This window comes from Vipera berus (genome assembly GCF_964194415.1).
Source record: "Vipera berus genome assembly, chromosome: 1".
Lineage (NCBI taxonomy): Eukaryota > Metazoa > Chordata > Lepidosauria > Squamata > Viperidae > Vipera > Vipera berus.
The window spans coordinates 20,872,703-20,896,381 of record NC_138202.1 but is presented as its reverse complement, the minus strand read 5'-3'; the positions used below and the strand labels follow the sequence as shown (position 1 = coordinate 20,896,381).

Here is a 23,679-nt window from a genome sequence, read left to right as displayed (position 1 = left end):
CCCCTTGACGTCATCCGAAAGGAACCGCCCTAATCAGCGAGCGGCCTTCCCTTCGCCGGGCAGTCTTTGCCAGCCTCCAAAATGTCCCACCGAGCCACGGTCGGCGGCGGCGATTAGGATGACGTTAGCAAGCCTTTAGCGCGCATCGACCAATCAGCGGCAGAGAGGGGCGGTGCGCGAGAAATTCGAACCGTGTCGCGGTTGACGGCCGCGCTGCGAACGGACGGCCGGCCGAGCGAACGGACGGAGGGAGGGAAGGAAGGAAGGAAGGTAGGGACAGAAATGGCAACTCAGTGAGGGAGCTTTATGAGTGGGAAACGATTTTGCTGCGGGGCCCGCTTGCACACCGACGAAAGCCTTTTATTTTTTTTTGTGCCACCGAGCTCCGGATGAGAACGCTACTAAATCTCTCCGGGTATTGGCGGGAAAATCCTCCGGTGGGTTTTTTTTTTAAAATGTGATTTCCACCTATTTTTGATTTCCTATGTTTGGGGCTGGTTAAGGTAGGAGTGGAAGCCTCCACAAGTCTGCAGGGCACCAGGCTGGGGAAGGCTGCCCAGGGGAGGACTTTAGGGCAGCCCCCTGAAAAAAACGAGCAGCCTCTTTCTGCCGGGATTTGTCTCTGTTAGATTAGGGAGCGCTTCTATCTGTCAGGTGGAGATAAGGCTGCCGAGCTACGTGACAGGGCTATTCATCTTCATTTTAGCCATGGTCTATCCACTGCAGGGTGAAGGCCTCTTCCGCATGTCTCCAACCAATACGCTCCTGGATTTCCTTTTGCCAACTGGGCCCACAATACTTGCTGATGTCGGGTGTTTCATCTTGTTTTAGGGTCCCTTTCATGGACTCTTTTTATCAAGTGGAATCCATTCTATTACTGCCTTGGTCCGCCTGCCATCAGTTCTTCTTGCTGTGTGACCAGCCTATTTCCCTTCTTTTACTCTTTTGATTATGAGGATGAAGGTTTGTTCTCCCAGCTTGTGAGTTGGTTTCTCAATGTTTCATTACCAGGCTAGGTAACATCTTCCGCAGAGTTTTTAGCCGGGTAATGAAACGTTCAGAAATGACCCACAAGCTCGGAGAAAGAACCTTCGCCCTCATCCTACACCCGAGCTACAGATGTTCGCCGCTATTGCATCTCTTGATGATATCGTATACTTTCATTCTCTAATCCAGGGGTCCCCAATCCCCGGTCCGTAGACCGGTAGCAGGCCAGCACAAACAAGCAAGGCCCCATCCGTGGGATGAAGGCACCACACAAACCCACGCACTCTCCAGTCCACAGAAAAACCTCACCACGGAACTGGTCCCTGGGGCCCAAAAGGTTGGGGACTTCTGTTCTAATCTATGTGCAGGTCTTTGTATCTTGTCTTCTAATGCTGAGCACATATCTTTCTGTGGCTCTTTGCACCACTCATAGCTTTTGTATCAGTTGTGTGGTAGTGTCCATGTTTCATTGGCATATGTTAGAGCAGATAGCAGACCCTGATCAAAAACATTTCAGGCATGGGAGGTTGTTCTTGAAAATTATGCTTAGGGACAGGGATGTTGTAACCTGGTGATCTATCAATTGCTTTGGAGATCATTTCTTTTGGGAAGGTAGTTGCAAAGTACTATACATGCAACTTGATATACACATATATAAGTTTGGGGTCTTGTGTCGTAATAGGTTTATCTTGTTCCTCCTCCATTTCTCATCACTAGTGTCTTTACCACTCCCAGCCATATTCAGATAGTCCTTAACTTATGACCACAATTGAGCCCAAAACTTCTGTTGTTAAGTGAGCCATTGGTTAAGTGAGTTTTGCCGCCTTTTATGACCTTTCTTGTCACAGTTGGTAAGTGAATCATTGCAGTTGATAAGTTAGCAGCCCAGCTATTAAGTGAATCTGGCTTTCCAATTGATTTTGCTTATCAAAAGGTTGCAAAAGGTGATCACATGACCTTGGGACACAACAACAGTCATGAGTTAGTTGCCAAGCATCTGAATTTTGATTACATGATCATAGAGATGCTGAAAAGGTCATAATGTGAAAAATGGTCATAAGTCACTTTTTCACTGCTGTTGTAACTTTGAACAGTCACTAAATGAACTGTTGTAAATCAAGGACTACCTGTATACGATACATACAGTGATCAGTGAATATATATACATTTAGTGGACTTACTTTCTCAAAAAGTATTATATGTGATCCTTGGCAACCAAGTGGTTGCTTGCCCGTTTAAAAAGGAATAAACATGATACTGTTCTTGCTCTCTAGAATAATAATACAACAACAACAACAACAATAATAATAATAATTCGAGAATGAGAGGGTGAAGATCTTGTGGGACTTCCGAATACAGACAGATAGCCATTTGGAACAAAACACGCCAGATATTGCAGTCATAGAGAACCGAAGCGTACAGTTGATTGATATCGCTGTACCAGGAGATGCCAGAGTCAAAGAAAAAGAACTGAAAAAAATTACGAAATACCGCTACCTGGCCGTTGAAACTGTGCGATTATGGATGAAACATGTAACAGTGATACCCATTGTCATCGGGGCACTGGGAACTATGTCCAAAAACTTTGCAAAATACATCAAGAAATTGCAGCTTCCTGCAATAACTCCAGCAAAGCTACAAGAAACTGCGCTACTCAGAACATCTTATATTTTAAGGAGATACCTGGTTGATACCTAGGATGCTGGCAGCAACCCGTGTCAACCATTAGTGCCAGTCAGTTTGAGTGTTCAGTTGACTGAGTTTCATGTTTTGTGAATAAAAGTTTTATATAATAATAATAATATAAAAATAGTTGGAAGGGGCCTTGGAGGTCTTCTAGTCCAACCCCCTGCTCAGGCAAGAAACCCTATCAGACAAATAGTTACCCATTCTCTTCTTAAAAACTCACTGTTGGAGCATTCACAACTTCTGGAGACGGGTTGTTCCACCGATTAATTGTTCTAACTGTCACGAAATTTCTCCTTAGTTCTAGGTTGCTTCTCTCTTTGATTAGTTTCCATCCATTGTTTCTTGTCCTGCCTTCAGGTGCTTTGAGAATAGTTTGACTCCCTCTTCTTTGTGGCAACCCCTGTGATATTGAGAATAACTGTAGCCTTGATGCAGTTCCTTTGTATAATGAGTTGTTTTAGCCAATGGTAGCTAATATCAGAAGGAGAATGGTAGTGCTCACAAAAACCTATGCCTTTTAATATAATTTCTTACTTTGAAAAAGTATTATGAGACACCTGATTTTTGATGTAATTTCAGTAACTTTAAAATCAATATTGCTAACTTCATTTGGGTTTGCTAAAGTGCCTGATGGGTTGTTTATGCTGGTAGAGTGCAAATATCTGTTGCTTTTTTTTTTTACTTTTGCAGACAAAATTCATATTCTTTACATCATATGTATCCAACTTTTTGGCTTGTCTGGGGTGCACTGAGTGAAGAGAAAAATTGGGGGGCTTCATATTGTTGGAAGAAAGGTCTTCATCGTGGTTCATCCAAGCTGGGAATAAACCTGGCAACTGCTTTGGGAAGAAGGTTGTAGTTTATTGGAGAGGAGAACCAGACAGGAAGATGTCTGGCAGAAAAAAAGGGCTGACCACATGTAGGGAGTAGAATTTTGTACCCTCTGGATCCTTTTGTTTGGAATTGCTTCCTGTACCTGTTTGAGGCTATTTCCTGTGTCATGAACTTTTGACCTGAGTCTGAGTGGGCCTTTCTGGTATTCTGATGGTGATGGGGTCATCCTATTATGTCCAAAGTTCATGTCCTGCTTCCCTGGGGCTGGACTCCAATTTGGGTGAGGTATGCAGATTTTAGGTGTCTTTTGTCTTCTTAATCTCCCAGCTGGGCGCCTGCAGCCTTCCTGGATTTACATCTGCATTTGTACATAACTGGTTTCTGCTTGGGGGAAGGAGACCTGAGACTATTAAGAAAACTGGGCATGCTTTCCTGATTCTTCTATATCTTTTTAGGAAATATATTATAAAATTTTTACTTCAATAATGGCGGAGAGATTGAAAAAAATACTTGGTTGAATTTATATACCCAGATCAAAATGGCTTTTTACCAAAGAGACAAATTAAAAATAACTTAAGAGTGATAATAGATATATTGGAATACTATGAGCTACATCCAGGGAAACAAATGGCATTAATATTTTTAGATGCTCAAAAGGCATTTGATAATCTTGCATGGCAATTTATGATTCATCAATTACAAATAATGGACTTTGGACAGAATTTTATAAATATGGTAAAAACAATGTATAATAAACAAACAGCCAAAGTGATTGTGAATGGAATTGCACTGAGAGCTTTGAAATAAGGAAAGGCACAAGGCAAGGATGACCTCTATCCCCTCTGTTATTCATTTTCACTTTGGCAATTTTAAATCGAAATATAAGACAAGATACAGAAAGAGGGTTGGGGATAAAGAGTGAAACATATAAACTACAAGCATTTGCTGATGATTTAGTATTTATTTTGGAAGAACCCTTGGAGATGATCCCAAAATTGTGGGGGAAAATAGAACAATATGGTGAAATAGTGGGATTAAAAATAAAGAAAAAACTAGGATAATAGTTAAGAATCTTACGGATAAGCAAAAAAGCCGAATGTCAGAAGTAACAGAGGTACAGATAGTGAAAAAGGTAAAATATTTGGGTATATATTTATTAGCTAAGTGCTCAACAATAAAAGAAGATATTTATTTATTTATTTAGTTATTATTTATTTTATTTTATTACATTTATATACTGCCCTTTCCCGAAGGACTCAGGGCGGTTTACAGGGTGATTAAAAAACCAAGATAGAAAAGTTAAAAACAAATTTAAAAAAAAATTATATTTGTCCCTGCATAAATAAAACCCCAGTTAAAATAAGATTAATCCTCAGCCTGGGCCAGAGAGCTCGAAGAGCCAGGTCTTCAGGCCCCGGCGGAATGAACGGAGGTCATTCTGCTGCTGCTGCCTCAAGAGGGAAGAGCGTCGGGCGGGAGCCGGCAGGGCAGTCCTGCATACGCGCGCACTCCCCAGCTGCTAAGGAGCAGCCGGGGAGTGCGCACGTGCGCAGGACTGCCCTGTCGGCTCCCGCCAGACGCTGATTTTCCGGCGTATAAGACGACTGGGCATATAAGACGACCCCCCAACTTTTGAGGTGATTTTCATGGGTTAAAAAGTCGTCTTATACGCCGGAAAATACGGTAAATTGACAATGTCAACTGCGTATAAAAAAATTTGTATAAAATGTTTTATAGCTGGCACTTGCCTCTAGCAAAATTAGCAAAAATGTTTAAAAATGTATCAGGTAAATGTTGGAAATGTAAACATAATTTAGGTACATATTATTATACCTGGTGGACAATTAACAAAGTAAAGGCCTATTGGAAAAAAATACATGCTTGGCTAGAAAAAAATATTAGGAGAACATGTAGTATTTAATCCTGATTTTTTTTATTAGGTATAGTACCAGAAAAGATTAATAAGCAAAAATTATATTTGGCTTTACATATTATAACTGCAGCAAGAATAAGTTATGCACAATGCTGGAAGAATGAACGAATACCTTCAGAAGAAGAAGTAATAAAAAAGATACTGGAATGCATGGAGATGGACAGATTAACTATGAGGCTGAAAGATAAAGAAGAAACAGAATACTACCAAAGCTGCAATCTATTCTACAAATGGCTAGAAGAGAGAACCAAAGAGTAGGACTTGATTATGTATTAGTGTTTTATGAACCAAGATCACATGCTGTTTGAAAAACTAACATATGTATGTAGAGGAGAAAAAAACAAGCTTATAAAAAAAGAGAACTGGGCATGCTTTCCTGGTTCTTCTATATCTTTTTAGGAAATATATTTTTCTGCCCTTTTAATATTTCCTTCTCTGGGGAGCTGACTTCCCACAATATAAAATATATAATATAATTAATGTAGATAAAAGTTTACAATCTTGTGGGGCCACTTTACTAGCTGTCCATGGGCCTCAGGTTGGACATGCCAGCGTTACATCACAGATTATGTATTCAACACTTCTATGGACCGATTGCTGAATCTCATATTCTGGTGCAATTTCTATGTTGCAACAGCCTTAATATTATCAGATAGAAAATGTCATTTAATATTTTATAACTTAAATTTTCAAAATGCTACTTAGGATTTAAATTGTATAGAGTGTTATATATAGTGTCATTATACGGTACTATTATATGTCATTCACAATTTAAGCATTAAATAATTTAGGGAATTTAGATGTGTTTAGAATGGGGTATCACAGAGTTGGGTTGTCTTACTTTATAACACCTTTTTAAAGTGAAAATGTAGAGGAATACAGTTCACATTTGCAGATGTTAGACAATCTTTAATTTAAAAAAAAACAATAAAAGAGATTTTGGTTTTGGAGATGCAGTACTTTTTGAAAATTGAAGAATTTTAACATGTATTTTTCTTTAACAGGAAAGAAAAATATGTCATTGAAAGCAGTTTCTTTACAGAATATCCCTAGTGGTACACCTTTAAAGGATTTTGTAAACTTCTGGGTGAATTGTACTTTGGATTCAGCTAAAAATTCTCCTTCAGTGGTTCTTAATTGCCAAAATGTTTGCTCGGGCAAAGAGATTGGAGGAATAAATGTTTTCCAGTCCACTTTAATATCTTGCAATATGCATACGAAAGAGTTCTTTGACATCAGTGAAATTAAAGCATCATCTGAAGGAATCCTGGAACTGATTTCTTCATGTCAGAAAACTAGGCCACTGACAAGGAGTGTCATTCAAAAACGTAAAGCTTGTGAGTCATTACCCTTTGAATCTCCAGCAAAAATCTTCTCAAGAATGAAACAAAAAGCAGCTCTTGCCAAAGAAAAAAACAAGCCTCCAGAAGCTAAACTGTTGGACTCAAGGTGTACCACAGATTATACTCTTACTCCTGAAAGGCTACCTGCCTTACTACAAAGATCAGAAAAAATACCTATGCGTGAAGATAAACAAAAGACAAAGCTGGATGAGGGTTTTCTTGAAGAATCCAGTCTAAAAACAGGTTGGTTGTATAATTTCTTTCAAATTCCTTCTAGTATCATACTTAGATGTTTGAGATACAGTTACATAAATAGGGCTTCTATCTAATAGTGATTAGAAATTGGACAACCTGCTCCCTGCCTTATTAACTCAGACTTGCCTGCAGTGTTGATTGATTGATTGACTGATTGATTGAATTTATATGCCACTCATCTTGCTGTTTTAGGCGACTCTGGAGAGCCAACCCTATAGTAAAAAAATAGAAATATTAATATAAAAACAAATTTAAATTTAAAAAGGTTACATACAGAGTAAAAGACAATGGGTTTAGAGCGGAACAGGGGTGGCGCCTTCTCTGTCATTGCACCAGCCACCTCCAGCGTACAGCTTCTCCATCAGGGCCCAACACCAACTGGCTGAGCAAGGTTTTAAGGCTCTTCCTAAATGCCAGAAGGGTGGATCTCACCTCTTGACTAATGGGGTCTGCAATTCTTTGCCAGAACAAGTGGGATGGGTCAATTCCATTGGAGTACCTTAGACCCAGTCCATAAAAGGCTTGAAAGGTGATGACCAAGACCAATATTTTTGAATAAGCTGTCCTTTGCATTTCATGTACTGCCAATGACTTTTTGCTCCAACTTTCTCTTGTTAATTTTTATACACATAAAGCATGCACAAAGTTGGTTTAAACCAGTGGTCCACAACCTTTGTGGCTTGGTGGCCTGGCTGGAGGCAGGCAGAAGAGGGGAACCAGGATGTGCAAGTAGCTGGCCAGCGCGCACGCAGCACACCTCACATGAGTAATGGGTTGGCGTGCACGCAGCTCAACCGCAAATAAGAGTTGCATGCACATCCTTGCCAACCTGCCACTTATGCAAGTTGAGCTGCTTGTGTGCATGCATGCCACCCTGCCTCTCAAGTGGCCCAGTTCCCAATAGGCCATGGCCCGTTAGTGTAGTGTGATCCGGGAATTGGGGACCCTGCTTTAAATCACACTTAAATCTTTGTTTCCCAGCACCACTGCTTGAGAATAGCAAGCAAAAAGTGATACTCATGTAATTAATTAATTGTCAAATTATGTACTGGGCACCCCTGAGATCTTGTAGAAGAACATTTAAACTTCCTCAGCGATAACACTTGTCTATTATATTAGTTGCATTATTCATTGCTATGCAAATATTAAATTCCATGTTTTCTAAAATGTTATTTTCACTCTACCGGGTATTGAAAACTATTTGTCAGTGAATTTGATAGTTTTTGTCCTTTCAGTTTCAGTGACAAATTCTACTGCAGTGAACAAAAATATATGTACTGCACTAATAAATCCTCCATTTCTGGAATCCCCCAACAAGTTCTTCTCACGTGCAAAACGGAGGTTGCAGGAGGATTGGTCGCAGAAAGGTAATACTTTTTCTTAGGCGATGAAAAGCTTTGCATATATTTTTGTCTTGTAATTCTGTCTTCAATTTTTAACTTGCAAGCTTGTACTCGCTTTATAATTTTCTTGTAATTATAAGTTGTTTTTAATGACAACTTACATAGCAAACTGCCAAATAATTTGTAGTTGCTTTTATTCATTTACACATTATTTGCTTTTAGTTTTTAAAAACTTTTGCCCCATAGTATTCTTGTTCTGATTTCTAACTTATTTAATTTTGCTTTGTTTAATAATTAATGTTTAAATGTTTTCTACCACTTTTTTATGTTTATAAGCCACCAAGAGTCACTTGTCAGTATGATGGGTGGCATATAAATAGTTTACATACATACGTACATACATACATACATACAAGAATTGGTCATCAAACAGCATGATCACCATTCAGCAGGCTCTTTGTTAGTGATTCACACAGCACATTAAAACGATAGTTAGCTATCTCATCACCATCATCATCATTTTATTAAGAATTATGTAGATAAAAGATAAATGTAAAGAAAAAATAGGAAGAAAAGAAAATAGTTAAAGAAACAATCAAAACAGTAAGCAACTTGCAGTTTTGATAATGGTTAGAAACAAACTCATTATTGCTCCTCTGTCTTGATATTACAGAAATCTCTTCAACCCCTTATTTAGCCCTTTTTAAAATTGTTTCACTTTGCTTTTTTCCCCCCCAGAAAAATGTCCATAAAAAGTACTTGTTGTTTTGTCCCTTACCAAATAGGTTGGTTTTGCCATTTCTGCCAATTCTGGCACCTTTACAATTCATTCCACAATTTTGGGAGTTTCAGTTTGCCTCCATTTCTGTGCATATACAAATTGTGTTGCAATTACCCTATATAAAACTAGTCTTCCATCAGACTATTCTAGTTGGCTATACACAAATCCCGAAGAAAAGAGATCTGTTTTTCTTGTTATTGATCTTTAAAATTCTTTGTATCTTGGTATGTATTTGTATCCAAAATTTTCTGCCTTCTTCCCAAGCCCACCATGCATGGCAAAGTATCCCTTATGTTTTTCCTATTTCAAGCTCATTATTGCTAATCATTCCATCATGGTTTGTCCATATCCAATCAAGTCCAATTCTTTATTTGCATACATCTGATGAAGAGACTTTTCCCAGGGTAAAGCAATAACCATCTAACCTCATAGATATATCCTCTGAGAGAATCTAGAATGTGGCTATCCTAAACTTTTCCTCCCTTGCCCCTCTCCCCATCCATCTTAATTTGTTCCTTAATTTGGCCTTCTCTCTTGAATATACTACCTCCTCCCTGGAAAACTGGTGCTGCTACCCACTTTTTCTCCAGGTGCACATTCCATCACAGTAGTCCTCATTTAACTATGCTAGTTGAGATCGAAAACTCTTGTTAAGTGACACACTCAGAAGTTGAAAAACTATGACTTTGCTGCTTAGCAACAGCAGTTTCAGTGGTCCCAGTTGCTATCATTAGAAGACCACATTGGTTGTTGTGTGAGGCCCTCGCGTGATCACAACTTCCAACCTCCTGCCAACTTTCCCATTGACTTTGCTTGTGGGAAGTCAGCAGGGAAGGTGGCATATTATGATCAAGTGGCCATGGCACACTGCAGTGGTTGTAAGCCTGAGGTCTGGTTATAACCACCATTCGTTCAGCACTGAAACAAGTTTGAAGGTTGCTGACTGAGTGGTCCTTAGATTTGTACCGCCTGTATTTATTTGTAGCTCATCTATTGCCAAAGATACTAGATGGCTACCATCTGAATAAAACTCTTAATATTATAAATGTTGCAATAATGATTTAGCAGTGAGGGAAAAGCAAAAACACTCCAAATATCTCTAACCCTTGTTTGTATTTTGTTTTTACTTTATGTGGGAGTATGGGAACTATACAGGTTTTAAGGGATAGCGTATTCTAAAAGGATGGGGCTACTATTGAAATAACTCATGTCTGAGTCCTTCCTTAATATGTCAAACATTAAGGGATAAATAATTATCACTCCTCTTGACTCCAAACCACTACGAAGCCTCCTGTTCTAAAAGTTAGCATGGCTGAGGGGAAAAAAATGATTTAGGCATAACAACTGATCCTGAAACAGTAGTTGTCAAGTGAATATTTCCCGTAGGAGATGCTTCACTGTACTAAATTTAAAATGTCTGTCCTTACTTACAGCAAAGCAACTTTTAGTCACATCCTGCCCAACAAAAAAACTTAATAATTTTAATGAAGAATGCCTAAGTACTACTGTTAGCCAGAAAGAGAAGTTTATTGTGGAACCTGCTGAATTGGCCAGTGAGACTTTTACCATAATATCTAATCCTCTGATTGTGAGTGATGATCATAATGAATCTAGAGAATTCTTGAGGGAAGAAGCATCCAGAAAATGTCCTCAAGAAAAAGCAGTGGTGACTCCATCCAAAAACATATATGGCCAAAAAGCAGAAGAAAATATAAGTGTTTCGCCACAGAAATCTTCCCAACATCTGTGTGATACAATTTTTGCTACTCCAAAAGTCCATATACCAAGGAAACAACAGCATGATACCAAGGTGCTCTTGGATGAACCTGATACAGGCACAAATAAAAAGGTAGAATCTTTTTTTATTATTTTATTTTATCCATTTTTGTCCTGGCTAGCTGGAAAAACAATGCACACCAGCCACAGTTAATCACAACTAAACATAACTAAAGGGGTCACCACAACTACCTTTTCTTGTGTTACAATTTTTTTTTCACTATCTCAGAAAGGAGAATCAGTATGGGCGATGAGTGATTCACCAGGATATTTTCTGTTAACTACTTAATTGAGCAAATGAAAATGAGTCTGAAAAAGGTATTTTTGAGTGTTGAAGCAGATGAGTAAGCAATTGTTTTGCTATTCTAAAATAGCATCACTAGGCAGCTGTGGACAATAGATTACATTCTCAGCCCTAAGTGCAGCTTAATTTAGCTTAACATTTATTTTTTCTATTGCTCTTTTAGATCATAATTTTAGGGAAGAATAATTTTAAAGAGCCATAAATCTGAAAACAAATCTCTCTCTTTAAATAATTATAATTTTAGAAGAATCCTAGAAATTACTAGCATCTTATTTGCATTTATTTATTTATATTAATAGACTCCCAGTTCCCTCAAAGATGCAAGTCCACTTCTTTGTACCATTGAAGATCAGAGATTGAATAAATGATCCAGACTATATCTCTGCAATTTTTATTAAAAAGTAGCATCTGTTTTTTAAAATTGGTTTTGAATTTCTGTAATGTAATAATGGAGTTTTCATTTTTTTTTCGGAATCTCAGATTAATTTCAGAAATGTTTTGTTTTTCAGAAAAAAATAAATCTGTGAGCTTCAAGATTTTCCTGGATTCAGTCCTACTTTGGGATTGATTATAATGCTAAAAGATACATAAAGGGATGCATATGGCTTTGTACATATCATTCTCTACAAATCTTTGCTTGAGTGGTACAACTTATACATGATGGGGGTAAATTACTACACTAGCTATGCAAAGGGTTTTTTTCATAGATTCAGAAGAAAATACTTAATGTTTGGGTTCAAATCATATAAAAGATGTGCACATTTTAAATTTAAGTACCGTATTTTCCGGCGTATAAGACGACACGGCGTATAAGACGACCCCCTACTTTTAAGAAGTTTTTCAAGGTTTTTTGTCTTATACGCCGGAAAATACTTACATGCCCTGCCCTCCCTGTCCGTCGCAGAGGAGGCTAAGGCCCGACTGGCCCTGCTGGCCCTCCCACTGCTCCCGCGCTTCTGCTGGCCCCCGAGACGCAGCGTTTCCTGCTTTCCCCCCCCCCCCCAGGCCTTGAACTTCTCCCATTCGGCACAGGGCGGGGCAGCTCCGCCCGCAGCCTCTTTTTCATGTGCCGCTTCCCTCTCACCATCGGCCGAGGCGTGCTTGGCCCGGGCTCCCGGTCCCTCTTCCCGGCTGGCTTCCCGCCCTGCCCCTCATGGAGCTGGACTGGGTGTGCAGCCTCTCGGTGTGGCTGCTTTTCCTGGGCAGCCTGGCGGTGTGGCTCCTGCGCTTGGACCTGTTGCTGAGCCGGCGGCTGCTGCTGCGCATGGGGCTGCTGCCCCTCAGCGCCGCACTCACGGCGGCTGCCTGCTGGCTCGTCTCGGCCAGCACCGCCCGGCGGAAGCACAGCATCGGACGGAAGCAGGACTTCCCTGCCGGCTCCTGTCCGACGCTCTTCCCTCTTGAGGCAGCTGCTGCCTCAAGAGGGAAGAGCGAGCCGGCAGGGAAGTCCTGCAAACGCATGCGCACGCAGGACTTCCCTGCCGGCTCCACGCTCTTCCCTCTTGAGGCAGCTGCTGCCTCAAGAGGGAAGAGCGAGCCGGCTCTTCCCTCCTGAGGCAGCAGCTGCCTCAAGAGGGAAGAGCATCGGACGGGAGTCGGCAGGGCAGTCCTGCACACGCGCGCACTCCCCGGCTGCTAAGGAGCAGCCGGGGAGTGCGCGCGTGCGCAGGACTGCCCTGCTGGCTCCCGCCAGACGCCACCCACTGATTTTCCGGCGTATAAGGCAACTGGGCGTATAAGACGACCCCCCAACTTTTGAGGTGATTTTCATGGGTTAAAAAGTCATCTTATACGCCGGAAAATACGGTAGTGATCATAAATAGAATAAGTATGAATCTGAGAATGTCATAGAACAGAGGTCCCCAACCTTTTGGGCACCAAGGACCAGTTCCGTGGAGAGGTTTTTCCGTGAACCAGAGGTTGCGTGGTTTTGTGTGCTGCTTGCATCCCACGGATGGGGCTTTGTTTGTTTGTGCAGACCAGTTGTTGGCATGCCGCAGCCCAGTACTAGTCTATGAACCGAGGGTTGGGTACCCCATCATAGAACAGTCAGGTTATATTATATGATTTTGCAGTCAGGTAATTATGTCAAAAGTTTATAATCCACATTTTTTCTAATTTAGTTCTCAAAAGAAAAACAGATGATATGTATCAATCAATGGAGAATCAGAGTGATCAATAACAATACTGCTGTGTGTCTAGAAGGAAAACGGAAGTAAGTGACTGCTTTTCAGTTTTGTTCAAATATGTTTATATGGTTTTTAATCACTGTCATGGATGGTCCTTGCATTTAGTATAGTTATTTTATTGGACTTATTTCTATAAGTTTGAAGTTTATCTCTTGAGGAGTGTAGAGCAATTAAAAAAAGTTATAAATACAATCTCTTAATCAAAAACAAAGGAAAGCAAAAAAAGCAAACTTAAATGGAGCCGTTGTTATGCCATAAATTTAGCAGTGGACAGCTTTGTAAGAATGAAAAGTTGAGTTTGGATTGATTCCTTGATTTTCCAGGTAATGCCGTGGATGACAATTATCTCTTCCCCCATGTTATTTTTTTTGAACATCTTGATATCCAGCTCCCCCCCTCTTTTCCTTTGCAACCTACATTTTGTAAAACTAAAAAGATGGGGTTTAGGTACTAAATAAATTGTGGTAATTTTTACTGGGCATTGTAATGTAAATGATTGATTGACTATGATTATTAACTAAATTCCCTCATATATTTCTTTTATATTCAGTCTACGTTTCTGTTTAATCCTGAACACGTAACATGGCTTACAATTTAAGTTCCCAATTGTAAATTGAATATATTCTAGATATTAACTACATCTTGAATAGACTTACGTATTTATCAAAATTTATTCTGTCTGGTCCATCTTGTACCAGTTAAATAAAACAGCTTTAAGTCCTTTATAATAAATTCAAAAAATGCCTGCAAATATTTCTTCATAAGGAAAATACTTGACAGGTCTGTCTTATTCGCATATAAGAGACACAATTCCTAATAAAAAATGCATACATTGGGAAGTGGGAGAAAGAAATTATAATGGGCTCACATTACTTTTCTAGCTGGGATCCTAAGAAAGTATAATGATGAGATTAATTCTTTTCTAATTATACTATGTCATTTTTTATTTCAGAGATATGAAGGGTGTCCTCTGGCATAGCAATGTAATTGTAGAACGCATTACACACAATCAAGTCAAAACCTTGACAGGAACTATCTACATGTTAGAAGGGGATATTGATGAAAATAGCATGAAGAAAGAAGGTAAGAGAAAAGGAAAACCACAGTGACAACCTGGAATTTTTATAAGCTTCTTGGGAAGAAGGCTTCTGCTTTGCTGCTTCTTTTCCAGCTGTTTATGCTGACCTAGTACCCAAACTGTCCTTATACCAGATTACTAAATATTAATTTGTTTCAAATTATAGCTTGAATAAGTAATAGTGTTTGCAGGAAGGAGAATATCTTTAATATATCTATTGCTCAATTTGCTTAATGTGACTGTAAAATGATGGATGATTGAAATACTCATAAAAGCATTTTGCCATTCTAATTTGCAAGGGGTACAGAAATCTGTACTCATTTTATTTATGCATTTTGCCCAATGTGATCTAAGTTACTTTTCAAGCTGCTTCCATCTCAAAAAATGCTTTCTTTTTAAATTTAATGCTGATTGTATGATATCATCAGCTTGAGTAGTCTTGGATGTCATAATTTCTAAAATGCATACCGGTAATTTTCCTCTGTAGAGGTTTCCAAGATAACACTTGCATAAAAATAAAGGTAACCATTACAAAAAAAGACAGTATATAATGCAGATTTAAGATAGTTTAGGAATTTTCCTAAAATTCTTAATCCTGTAAGATTATCATTGTTTTGATCTCCTCCAAAGGTTTGAAAAATGAGTATAAGAAGCAGATGACAATGCTGCTAACATCAGGTGTTATTGCTTTGACAAGAGGTGGAAATGCATTCATTTTTCTCTTTTGCTTTTAGAGCTGATTGATGCTGGGAGGGGGGATGTGGATGAGAGTCCAGTTAGTCATAACACCAATTTCAAGTTGTGGGAATTCAAGGTTACTGAGCCCAGAGCTGATAACGATTTGGTGGGCTGGAGAGCTGTGGAGAGAGCCTGCTTTTCAAGCTAATTGGGGAATGTGATTTATGACTGTTAGTTGGAGGAGGGAATTGTGCTTTGCTACTTTGTGCCAAGGGAAGGGGAATTCAGTTTTTGGCTTGCAAGTATGTAGTGCCAATATTATGCTTCTTGAATAAAAGATTCTTTAAGGTAAACAATGCCTCAAAGTTCTTTTGAAGAGTTTCATTTGTCGGAACCATGACAGCACCCTTCTAAAACATAACAACTGTCCAAAGGCTATACCTTTGTTTCAAACAGGAATACCACCTAAATTCATAAAGAGGTTTGGGTCAGGAATCCCAAGAAATTGGAAAATGCTTGTTGATGATTTGCTTCATTATTTGAAAAGGTCAGTATCACTGAAAATGTTTCTGTTTTTGAGTCGTCGTGATAGCTGTGATTGTTGGTAAGGATTTTGGAATCTTCAAAATAGTTAAGAAAAAACTTCACTATAACTTCTGCAGGAGACATGAAAGGACCCCCAAACTGGGTGTCTCCCGGGCAATAGTAATGTCACCGGCTAATTCTTTCAACGCGGAAGCGCTAAATTGTGATGCAATTTAGTCTGTGGCTTCAGGTAGTTTGTACTAATTTTATCTTCTTTCCCTTGAGTAAATTTCTAGAGTATTTCTATTGACAGTTCCTCAATTTGCAATCAATAATGCCTCAATGGAAGGACTGGTTATCCTTGTCTGTTTGAAATAAGAGCAAAAAAAAAAGCCCCTTTTTCCTTTTGCTTTTCCTCTCTTTTTTTTTCTGTATTCACCATTTTCCTTTTTTTTTCCCTTGTTGTTGTTAGTTGCGAAGTCGTGTCCGACCCATCGCGACCCTATGGACAATGTTCCTCCAGGCCTTCCTGTCCTCTACCATCTTCTGGAGTCCATTTAGGCTCACGCCTACTGCTTCAGTGACTCCATCCAGTCACCTCATTCTCTGTCGTCCTCTTCTTCTATTGCCCTCAACCTTTCCCAGCATTAGGCTCTTCTCCAGTGAGTCCTTCCTTCTCATTAGGTGGCCAAAGTATTTGAGTTTTAGCTTCAGGATCTGGCCTTCTAAAGAGCAGTCAGGGTTGATCTCTTCTAGGACTGACCGGTTTGATCGCCTTGCAGTCCAAGGAACTCGCAGGAGTCTTCTCCAGCACCAGAGTTCAAAGGCTTCAATTCTTTGGCGCTCAGCCTTTCTTATGGTCAAGCTTTCACTGCCATACATTGCAACTGGGAAGACCATAGCCTTGACTATACGCACTTTTGTTGACAGGTTTTTCCCCTTAGATGTGAATTATTTTACTATTGCACAAAATTCTTCCATAATGGTTAAGTTTTTAAAAAGAAGATTCCACTTGAGAAGTTTATGTCCTGGTTTTGTAGCCAAAAGTTTGGTAAACTGTCTTCTCTAGCTACTTTAGGAAGAGACCTAGGAAACAAAGATGTTTCTCTATGGAGAGATGGATGAAAGCAGGGCTTGGAGTTACCAAAATTGCCACCTTCTGTTGAAGACAGCCTTCTAGAACAAATGGGGTTCTGGATAGGCATCTCAGGCTTTATCTGATTCCTTATACCCGATTTAAACAAACGACTTAAGAAAAGAGCTGCTGTTGCTGCAAGATACCAGTGTTTAAGCTGCTGGCCGAACATCAGAGCACTATACAAAAGTGGATGGAAGCATGGAGTAGCTATACCTCCCAAGATATTTCTGAGCATATTAATCCTAATAGTATACCTCCAGGATTTAATCTACCCCAACACATATGGGTGACATACAATAGAATTAGAACGACTCATGGGGTGTGTGCCGATTCTCTGTATAAATGGGGAAAGACACCTTCAGCACAATGTGATTGCGGGGCTCCCCGACAGACTATCCAACATATATTGAGGGAATGCACTAATAGAAGATACCCAGGAGATTTTAAGGACTTCCTCTGCGTAACAACGGCAGCTACTGACTGGATCTCCAAACTCGACATTAAACTCTGAAATGTTATTTCTGCTTTTCTCTTAGGTTTTATAATTGCTTCTTTTTAAAAAAAATGTTTTAACTGTTCTAACTTGTAAATATGAAGTGCTTTTAATTCTGTGTGTGACCAGCCATACGCTAAATAAAATAAACCAGTGTTTAAATGTTTTAAAGAAAATAAGAAATCTGCTTAAAAGATTGAGGCGATTAATACTACTTATGCAAACCTTTAAATCTTAGGAAAGAAGAGAGAGCATTTCCTGTAAGTGGTGATAGCAAAAAAAGAAAAAATGAATGCTCAGATGGACTGGATCTGCCCCAAAATAATGAGAGAAAATGTAAAATGAAAAACACCACTTATGATGTATTACCACTGCAAAATGATACAATATATGGTATGCATGTTCTTTCCTTTGTTTTTGGAAGATTTTGTTAGCAAAGAGTCTTTTCAAAAAATTCTGTTGTATTTATGATGTCCCTATCCCCTAGTAATTTCCTATGAAATTTAGTTTTGCTCACAGTGGGAAACAGTAATAAAAAAACGTGCAGACTTACAACCAAATTTTGGGCCTGACGACAATGCATGCTGGAGAAAGAATAATGCTGACCTAGCTGCATGAGACAATTTTACCTAAATGAGATGGTAGCAACCCGTAATTTTGTAGTATGTGTCTTTCTCTCTCTTCAGTCATGTTTGCTTAGTAACCATTTCACTTCCAATTTAACAGATTGTGGTTGCTAAATGAGGAAAGAATGTATTAGCCCAATTAATCCATTAACCTTGTTAGTACTATGCTCCATAGTATACAATGATGAGAATGGTATTCCATGGGTTGTGAAAGAGGTATATCTAGATTAACCTAATGTTCAAATGCAGGTAAGTTATATGGCAGGAAACAGCCTTTCAGATTGTTTTAAAAAACCCAAAATATTTCCATTACCAATAACTGTTGCTTTTATAGACTCCTGTTATTAAGTTAGTAAAAGTTGACTAAAGAGAATTAAATGTTCAGTAGCGCTACTTCACTTTTTCCTTGATCAATTATGAGGATGCTTCTAACTTTATGCTTATATTTTCAGTCCAGTACCTTATTACAGAGGCAGAAATTTGTTGTTGCTGAAGAATATTTTTGTGTGTTTGTTTTCCTTGTTAGGTATACAGATGAAAACAAATGATTTACAGAATGACTGTGATAAAAGTATCACCCGTAGTGGGCGGCGTATTAAGCCACCCATGCAGTTCTGGTGTGGGGAAAGGATACGTCTTGATCAGGCATTAAATGTCACTGTAACCAAAGGAGGTGCCAACTACTTATCACCTGTAAGATTTCTTTTTCTCCCTATATGTAAATTATTATTCTGGAGTGATGACAGTGATAGAAATTTTAAGCAGGTGCTTGTAGACATTTTGGATTCCTACAACTTGAGAATATTATGGATTGAAAAACCCATTGTTTTTATAATTTAACTTGAAAATAGTTATTTTCCCCGAGTCTAAAGAAATCAGTTGAGTAATTTGAGGGTGGCAAGTGGACCTTGTTGGTTTTTTCCTTGAAACAAAATTGCTTCTCATCCAAGAAGCTTTTTCAGTTCTGACTAAATGGTGGGGAATTGAATGATTTCTATTCTTTTCAGTCATTTGGTTGTTAGCTTACTCAGAAGGTTGTCATTAGCTCTCTGAGAGTCACTGAGGCCACTTAGAGATTTATCTGTATCCTCAGCGTCACTTGAATCAGAGTGCAAATGGATATGGGACCTTCTTAGGTCTGCTGAGAGGACTAGGTGGTAGACAGGAGATAGGTGATGTTATATCCCTCCCCCTCTGTTGAGAGAGGGCTGCTCAGTTTGAACATAAATGGCCTCTTTGACCCTTCTTTGAAACCAGTGATCCTCTCTGTCCTGAATGTGAACTTTGCTGTCTTCAAAAGAGTGCTTTGACACTGTGTGCTCAGGGGAGGGGAATCCAAATTTCGGCTTGACCATGTACGGGTGGAAGCTATGCTCTTTTGATTAAAGACTCCTTAAGGTAAATAATGCCTGGAGGTTCTTTGCATCTGTCAGAACCATGACACATGGCTAGGAAGACCCTTGCACAACTTTGTATTCTGTGTCAGTTGAGCCTGTTCCTGGATTGAGCCATTGTACTCGCAGTTCCTCATGCTCTAGACCAGGGCTTTTCAACTTTTTCACCAACTGTACCACTTTTAGGATATGGTAATATTCGAGTACCACCTAGCAAGGTGTCAAAAATTGATGACAAAAAAGTGACAAAGTACAGGTAGTCCTTGACTTACAACATTTTTCTTAGTGACTGTTCAAAGTTACAATGGCACTGAAGTGACTTATGACCATTTTTCACACTTATGACCGTTGCAGCATCCCCAGACTCATGTGATTTATGTTTGGATGCTTGGCAACCGATTCATATTTATGATGGTCATAGTGTCCCAGGGTCATATGATCCGTTTTTGCAACCTTTTGACAAGCAAAGTCAATGGCAAGGCTGCTGGTGGCCAAGTGCTAAGGTGGGATGTCCTTCAGACCCTCCCTCCCTCTTATTCCAATCTCCCTCCCTCCTCTCTTCCTTCCTGTTTCCCTCCTTCCCTGCCTCCCTCTTTCTCATTCCCATCTCCTTCCTTCTGAAGGAAGAATTTGGTAACCGCCCCCTATTTTTCCTCTTCCATATATTTATCAAACAAGGAAAAGCCTCCAGAGACAGAAAAGACAAGTTGCTGAGGGAACTAGCTTTAAAAGGTGCATTCCCCTTTAAGAATTAGCTACTGGCTAGAAAGGAAAGGTATGGAGCCGGCAGCTGTCACTAAAGCAGCCTTCCAAATAGGTCCATTCATAAGTAAACAAACGCTACAGGCAAAATCTACTCAGGACAAAAATACTTCAAAATTCCTTGCAGCAAAACTTACAGTTAACAATAGCAAAGCAATAGAATTAGAACCAGTAAACCCTCACCCCAAAATCCAACATGAGCCATCAGCTACAATACAAATTGCCAAACGCTTCTTAAGAACGCAAAGCCTGCATTGCACAAATCCCAGAACTACAAAGTCGCATAAGAATCCTTCCACTCTCCCAGTTTGTTGTTCAGCTGATCCAGAACCGAATTGCTGAAACGACACTTTCACTTCTGCCAATAAACATCTCTTGAGCAGCCGGAGCAGCCAGAGGCTTCCTCTCGCCTATTTCAAATGGCAGCACTTCATTTTTGTTTTTCTTTTCTCTTAAAGGAAAGAGAATGGCTGGAATGCAAGACCCCAGCTTTTTCTTCCTACACTTACTTCCTTTCCATTTCCCTCCCTCCCTCCTGCTCTCTACCTCCCTGTTTCTCATTGCCATCTCCTTCCTTCCTCTCTCCCTTCCTCCCTCTGTGCCTCACCTCCAGCCAATGCTGCCTTTCATATTCCTCATTTGAGAGTGACCCTCCCCCGCTGCATTTCTTGCCTGTTTGTCACTCACCTGGGTGTGTGCCTGGCAGGGATGGCTGCCACAGAAGTTGTAGATCAGTTCCGAGCCGACCTCTTTGATCTCCTCTCCTCTCTCCCCTCTCCTTCTTTTCCCTTTGGTGTAGCTCCAGTTGACTTTTCTTCCTCCCAAGTCTGCATCTTTTTTCTCCCCTCTCCCACCCAAACTGCCTCCTTTTATAGCCTCTCCTCCCTTCCTCCTCTTTTCTCTTCTGGGTTAACCGAATGTGCCGATCCTGGGGCCTTTGACTCGCCCCAACCGCCCTGCAGTTCCTGAGGATTCTCATGGCAAGTCCTGAGCTGCTTTGCTTTGGTTCGTTCCCTCCCCCACTACGTTTGGCTAGGCTGGGCAGGGCTGCATATCACCTGCCAGGTGCCAGTGTACCACCTGTTGAAAAGCCTTGCTCTAGACAGCTCACAGTGGACTATTGCAATGTGCTCTATCTGGGGCTACCATGGGTCTTTCAAATGCAGATGGATGCTGAATCTTGTCACAAATGCATACATAGTCACGTAGCAAGCACAATAACATTCAGAACATATGTTAGTTGTGTCTCAGTTATACATGTGGTTTCAGGGGGTGGGAATGGGAGGCACCGTTCTACGGTGGTTCTCCTATCTCCTGGGCCGCTCGCAGTCGGTGTTGACAGGAGGGCAGAGATCCGCCCCGAGGCCTCTCGTTTCTGTAGTCCCTCGGGTCGGTTCTCCCCTCCTGTTCAACATCTATATGAAGCCGCTGGGCGAGATCATTCGTGGTTTCGGGGTGGGGTATCATCAGTATGCTCATGATACCCAACTTTTTTTCTCCACCCCGAACCAACCCAGTGATGCCCTCGCCGTGATGTCCCGTTGCCTGGAGGCTGTCCGGGTCTGGATGGGGAGAAACAGGCTTCATCTCAATCCTGCCAAGACTGAGTGGCTGTGCATACCGGCATCTCGGGTCAACCAGACTATTACATCTTTAACTATGGGGGGTGAGGTGTTACCCCCCGTTGATAGGGCTCGCAACTTGGGTGTCCTCCTGGATTCACGGCTCAATTTTGAAGACCACATAGGAGCCGTGACCAGGGGGGCTTTTGCCCATGTTCGCCTGGTGCGCCAGTTGCGACCCTACCTGGACCGAGATGCCCTACGCACAGTCACTCATGTGCTCGTGACCTCCCGTTTAGACTACTGCAACGGTCTCTACATGGGGCTGCCCTTGAGAACCACTCGGAGGCTTCAGCTGGTGCAGAATGCAGCCGCGCGAGTTGTGATGGGGGTTTCCCGATACTCCCATGTAACACCTCTACTCTGCGAGCTGCATTGGCTTCCGGTTGCCCTCCGGATGAGATTCAAGTTGCTGGTGATGACCTATAAAGCCCTAAATGGCTTGGGTCCGGGATATCTGAGGGAACACCTGCTGCTGGCATCAAGTTCCCTTTGTCCTGTGCGCTCCCACAGGGAGGGCCTTCTCAGGGTGCTGCCGGTAAAAGATTGCCAGCGGATAACACCCAAGGGGAGGGCCTTCTCTGTGGGTGCGCCTGCCCTCTGGAACCAGCTGCCCACGGAGCTTAGGACTGCCCCCGACCTTCGTTCATTTCGCCGGGACCTGAAGACCTGGCTCTTTGAGCTTTCCGGCCCAGGCTGAGAGTTTTAATTGGGGTTTTTATATTTTTCAGGGATTTAATTTAATCGTTTTTAATTTTTGTATCGATGTTTTAAGTACCCTGTAAACCGCCCTGAGTCCTTCGGGAAAGGGCGGTATATAAATTCAATAAAATTCAAATTCAAATTTTAGGCCCAGTTTAAAAATGCTGGGTTTGGGCTTTAAGGAATAAAAGTTTTGGTTCATTATGTTTTTTTTTAAACTAAAACACAATTTTTTGCTAGTTTGCTCCTTCCACTTAGCTCCAGAAGGCTGAACCAATCTTGCATGACATCAAATGACTTAAATATTTCAGAAATATTTTTAATAGATATGCTTTGGCTTTCAAACATTCCCTGATACTTCTGAAGCCTAATTCTTCTGAGAAATGTTCTAATGCTGTAAATAAAATAAAATAGTGCTAGAATACTCCAGATGCAATGCAACCATTCCAAGGATGGAAAGTTTTGACTTGAAACATTTTGAGCACTTCTCTCTTGTAGACATTAAGAGCCTGAGCAGGAACAGTCTTTGAAGTAGTGGTCCCACATTTATAGCATGTTTTCCTCTGTAAATCTGGGGAGGAGGGATTGGAATTTTAAAGAGAAAGCAATAACACTATTGAGTTGCTAATTCTACTGAACAGTTTTAAAGAACTTATAACTTTGCTGTTGTTAGTGATGCTAATTTCAGTAGTTATTTTTTCCATAATTTTTGAAATCTTGAATATTACCTCAAACTAGAAACTGTTACCTGAAAGATACTGTATATTCAGATTATAAAATGTATAGTGCATAAGGCTTGAACTTTAAATGAACTGAGAGTGCAACTTCAAATCCTTAAATCATAAAGCTGGAAAAGAGCATTTAAAGCATTGACACTAAACCCCTCCTAAGTTCAAGAAATCAAAAAAAGTTTCTGCTTGAAGACATCCATTGAAGGGGAGACCAATAGTTCAGAAAATTTTAGGAAAATTCCAAAGTGTTACATTAGAAAGTTGGTATAACAATAGGTTAGAAAATGTGAGCTTGTCAATCAGAAGGTCGTCAGTTTGGCGGGTCGAATCCCGACTGCCACGTAACAGAGTGAGCACCTGTTACTCGTCCCAGCTTCTGCCAACCTAGCAGTTTGAAAGCACGTAAAAATGCAAGTAGAAAAATAGGGACCACTACGGTGGGAAGGTAACAGCGTTCCGTGCGCCTTTGGCGTCTAGTCATGCCGGCCACATGACC

At 40.5% G+C, this 23,679-nt stretch overlaps 1 protein-coding gene across 1 annotated transcript in view; it reads left to right on the top strand.

Annotated features, from left to right (window-relative positions):
* The first annotated feature begins 212 nt into the window (after positions 1-212).
* MIS18BP1 (MIS18 binding protein 1) overlaps positions 213-23,679 on the top strand; it is a 35,552-nt gene continuing 12,085 nt past the window's right edge. The window contains exons 1-9 of the mRNA XM_081314268.1: positions 213-270; positions 6,448-7,029; positions 8,277-8,408; positions 10,599-11,014; positions 13,369-13,460; positions 14,387-14,517; positions 15,647-15,737; positions 17,585-17,739; positions 18,499-18,665. Coding sequence (XP_081170394.1) covers positions 6,459-7,029; positions 8,277-8,408; positions 10,599-11,014; positions 13,369-13,460; positions 14,387-14,517; positions 15,647-15,737; positions 17,585-17,739; positions 18,499-18,665 — 1,755 coding nt within the window. The 5' untranslated portion in view covers positions 213-270; positions 6,448-6,458. The remainder of the gene's footprint in view (positions 271-6,447; positions 7,030-8,276; positions 8,409-10,598; positions 11,015-13,368; positions 13,461-14,386; positions 14,518-15,646; positions 15,738-17,584; positions 17,740-18,498; positions 18,666-23,679) is intronic.